This window comes from Elephantulus edwardii, unplaced genomic scaffold (genome assembly GCF_000299155.1).
Source record: "Elephantulus edwardii isolate Elephantulus edwardi_28Jun2011 unplaced genomic scaffold, EleEdw1.0 scaffold00003, whole genome shotgun sequence".
In the NCBI taxonomy this organism is placed as follows: Eukaryota; Metazoa; Chordata; class Mammalia; order Macroscelidea; family Macroscelididae; genus Elephantulus; species Elephantulus edwardii.
Genome location: NW_006399753.1, coordinates 35752528 through 35756513, shown reverse-complemented (window position 1 = coordinate 35756513; position 3986 = coordinate 35752528). Strand labels below are relative to the sequence as shown.

The following is a 3986-nucleotide window of genomic DNA, read 5'->3' as shown; positions in this document are numbered from 1 at the left end:
CTTCCCAATTTTGAACCATGCAGTGTTCCCTTGCTCTGTTCTGACGATGGCCTCCTGGTCCAAGTATAAGCAAGCACAAAGGTAGGTGGTTCAAATCCACCAGCTGGTCCTTTGGAGAAAGATGGGCAATCTCCTCTCGTGCAATTTAAATCCTCCGCAAACCTCACCAGAGGGTCAGCCATGAGTCAGTTCTGACTCAATGCCAGCTAACAACAATAACAAGAAATGAAAAAACCCCTTTATCCTTATGAAAATGTGCTGGTCGTACAGTTTAGTTTTCTCTGGGATGGGACCCCAGTAGGAATTCTTAATAATTTTTGTGCCACTGATTATTTTGGAAGTCATATGAACCTTATGGTTCTTATCTCAGAATTGCATTAATACATAAAATACAAGTAAAGAAAACACCAGTTATACTGAAATGCAGACACTTTGGGGACTGAGGGAGATTTGCGAAGATTACAGATATGTGCCACCAAAGAAGTGGAGGGAAGAGATTAGAAAGAACTCTGTGAAGAAAATGTTCCTCTCAACCACTGAACAAATTCAATGAAACAAGTTCAATTTGGTTTAAGAAGATATGTTCTGTTCTGTTTGGTTCCATAATTTCCTTAGTTGCAAGTCACAGAAAAGCATTTTTAACACAAAATATAAACATGCTATTACCTATCCCCTGCCACTGAGTCTATGCCAACTCATGGTAACTTTCCATCTATTTCCAAGGCTGTAAATCTTAATCAGAGGAGACTGCCCATCTTTCTCTAGCAGAGCAGCTGGTGGACTTGAACTGCCAATCTTTCTAATAAATACAAAACACACTGCACTATGGTATCCAAAAAGCAATTGTTTTTCAATTTAAGATTAGGAGGAAGCTGTTGCTGCTGCTGCTGTTGTTGTTGTTAGGTGCCTTGGAGTAAGACTTATAGCAGCTCTATGAACAGAAGATCTGAACCCTGTTCTATCCGCAACATCCTCACACTTCTGGACACACAAGAGCCCATTGCAGCAGTCACCACGTCAATCCACCTACTTGAGGGTCTTCTCCTTTGCCGACCCTCCACCTTTCTAAGCATCAAGTCCTTCTTCAAGGAATAGCACCTCCTAGTAACATGCCCAAAGTATGTGAGGTGAAGCCTCATAGAAATAGGATAAATAGAATAAATATACAAATAGGATAAATAGAATAAAAAGGGGAGAACTCACCTGCGTTTCTCAAGCTGAAAGAACTTAAAAAAAACAAATTTAAGCCATGCCATGTGTGTTTTTAAAAGAAGCCAACTATTAGCAATAAAATCGACCAACTACTCAAGGATGAACCATTGAAGAAAAAGAAACCCTCTCCCTAATCCTCTATTTCCTCATAACAGTAAACCCTGATGTTCTCATTAGCAGCTGTCTCTTCTTCGGGAACTGCAAAGAAGCCCCACCCCCACACCTGAGGGAAAAGGCCATTCAGATAACAGAGAGAAGAGTCTGAGGTCAAATTGAGTTTAAATAAATTTTAAGACTCCACCACTGTCATTGCTTTTAATTCTAACTCAGAGAGATTGTCCTGGTTTCCAAGGCCAGATATCTTCATGGGAAGTGCCTATCTTTATACCTGGGAGTCACTATTAGATTTGAATAGCTCATCTTTTGGTTCACAGTGCAACATGTAACTATGTCACCAGATCTCATTTAAATGAAATTTAAGAGAAAAGGAAAACCTCTGTAAAGCTATGAAAAAGTCTAAAGAAGGGTCAGATAATAAAGGCTTGGATAAGAAATGAGAAATGAATTAAACATTTGATGTAATTTACATTGACATAACAAAAATGTCAGTTTGGGCGACAGCTAGTTACAATTAGTGATTTAAGAAAGAAATCTCACCCTTTTGAAACTTGGAAATCTGCTGTAATCCAGTTCTGATTCTAATATCTAAGTTCATGGTCAATGGCCCCAAGGCAATGTTCACATACTTCTTTTGAGAAGCAATAAAGTAGTCTATTCTTGAAATGCTGAGTCAGGAATGTTGTTCAGTTGCTTTTGATTTATAGTGACCCTGTGTACGCAAGTAACATAAAAATGTGAAAACCATGCCAAAAATAAAAATAAGTAAGTGCACCTACCCAAGGCTATTAAGATTTACCCTTGGGAGGGTGGAGAGACAGTGCAAGGAAGGAAGACCCTTGATGAGATGGATTGATTCAGTCACTGGGGTTATGGGGCTAAGTGTGTCAGAGACAATAAGGTTGGCACAGAATAGAGCAATGTTCAGGGATGTTATATATAGGGTTGCTATGAGTTGCAAGTCACTCAACAGAACATAACAACAAACAACAACATCAAGATCTACAGGCAAGGAGACATGATCACCAATGTTTGATGCAGTACTTTTTACACTAGCCAAAAGGCAGAAGCAACTAAAGAAGGGGTTCATCAATATATAAATGAATAAGCAAACATAGCATAGTCTCACAGCTAACTATTATGCAACTATAAAAAGAAATGAAGTTGGAAGGAGGGGAAGTCACTAGGATAATAGAGCTTGGTGGGCAGAGGTGGGTGGGTGAAGGAATTAGGAAGGATCCAATGGGGGCCTGAAAAGACAAGGTAATAGTACATGTAGATGAAAGATGATTAATTTTATAAAAATAAGCATCAGGATGGATGGCGAAGAGATTAAGATTGTTCATAGCTTCAGTTTGCTCGGTTCCACGGTCAACACTCTTGGCACCAGCAGCCAGGAAATAAAAAAACGTATTGCGATGGGAAAGTCTGCTGTTTGGGACCTCTCTAAAGTACTCAAGAGCAACGGTGTCTCTCTGGAGACTAAGGTGTGCCTGATACAGGCCATGGTTTTTGCAATCACTTGTTATGCATCAGAGATTTGGACAATGACTAGGGAGGATAGAAGGAGAATTGACGCCTTTGAGCTGTGGTGCTGGAGAAGAGTATTGAATGTACCATGGACTGCCAAGAAAACAGATTCATCCTGGAGAGGGTTAAACCAGGCTACTCCTTGGAAGCAAGGATTCTGGGGCTTCGTCTGACATACTTCGGACATGTTGTAAGGAGAGACAGGTCCTTGGAGAGGGACATCATGCTTGGTAGGGTGGAGGGACAGCGCAGGAGGGGAAGACCCTCTATGAGGTGGATTGATTCCGTGACTGGGGTAATCGGGATGGGTGTGTCAGAGGCAATGTGATTGGCACAGGATAGAGCAGGGTTTAGGGCTGTTGTACATAGGGTTGCTATGAGTCGCAAACGACTCGACGGCACATAACAACAACAACAACAACAACAACAACACCACAATGTATATTAGTGATCGTTCAAAACACAATGTGAATTAAGAAATGTGTGAGACACAATGTACATGAATGATACATAACGTATATAAATATTTGTATGTAAACTCGTATAAAAGAAATTATAAAAATATTTTTCTCCTATCCTACTATTGTAAAACAAGGGCAGTAGTATCAATATTGAGGTAATATACTTCAAACAAATACATAGGGGAAAAACTTAAAAACCTTGATCAATGAAACAGTCTTTATCCTAAATCCAAATAGCTAGAAACTTAAAATGATTTTTTTTTCAAAGTTGCAGCTACCATAACCTGAACGAATAGAAAGTTTTCCTTTTTATAAGTTCAGTGGTTTCAACGTTGCTGAGGAAATATAAAATAGTATGGGAAGAAAAAGGATGTGAAATTCTGTCACATGCTATGAAATGAAAATATTACAAAGAGTGAAAGGTGTAAAGAACAAATATTATTTTATCTCATTTATCTGAAATATTTAGAACAGTCAAATGCATATAAAATGCCTACCTGTGGCTACAGGACTAGAAATGAAAAGGAGGAAAGTGTGAGCTACTGCTTAAGTTTAGGACAGTGAGAGACTTTTAGAAATTGATAGTGGTGATGATTGTACAAGATGTATATAATTAATGTTACTGAGCTGTATGCTTCAAATGGTTAGAATGGCAAATGATTTGAT

The 3986-nt window shown here is 38.9% G+C and overlaps 1 protein-coding gene across 1 annotated transcript in view; it reads right to left on the bottom strand.

Annotated features, from left to right (window-relative positions):
- Positions 1 to 3823: 3823 nt before the first annotated feature.
- Positions 3824 to 3986, bottom strand: part of LY75 (lymphocyte antigen 75) — a 10017-nt gene continuing 9854 nt past the window's right edge. Inside the window, exon 3 of the mRNA XM_006879487.1 lies at positions 3824 to 3831. Coding sequence (XP_006879549.1) covers positions 3824 to 3831 — 8 coding nt within the window. The remainder of the gene's footprint in view (positions 3832 to 3986) is intronic.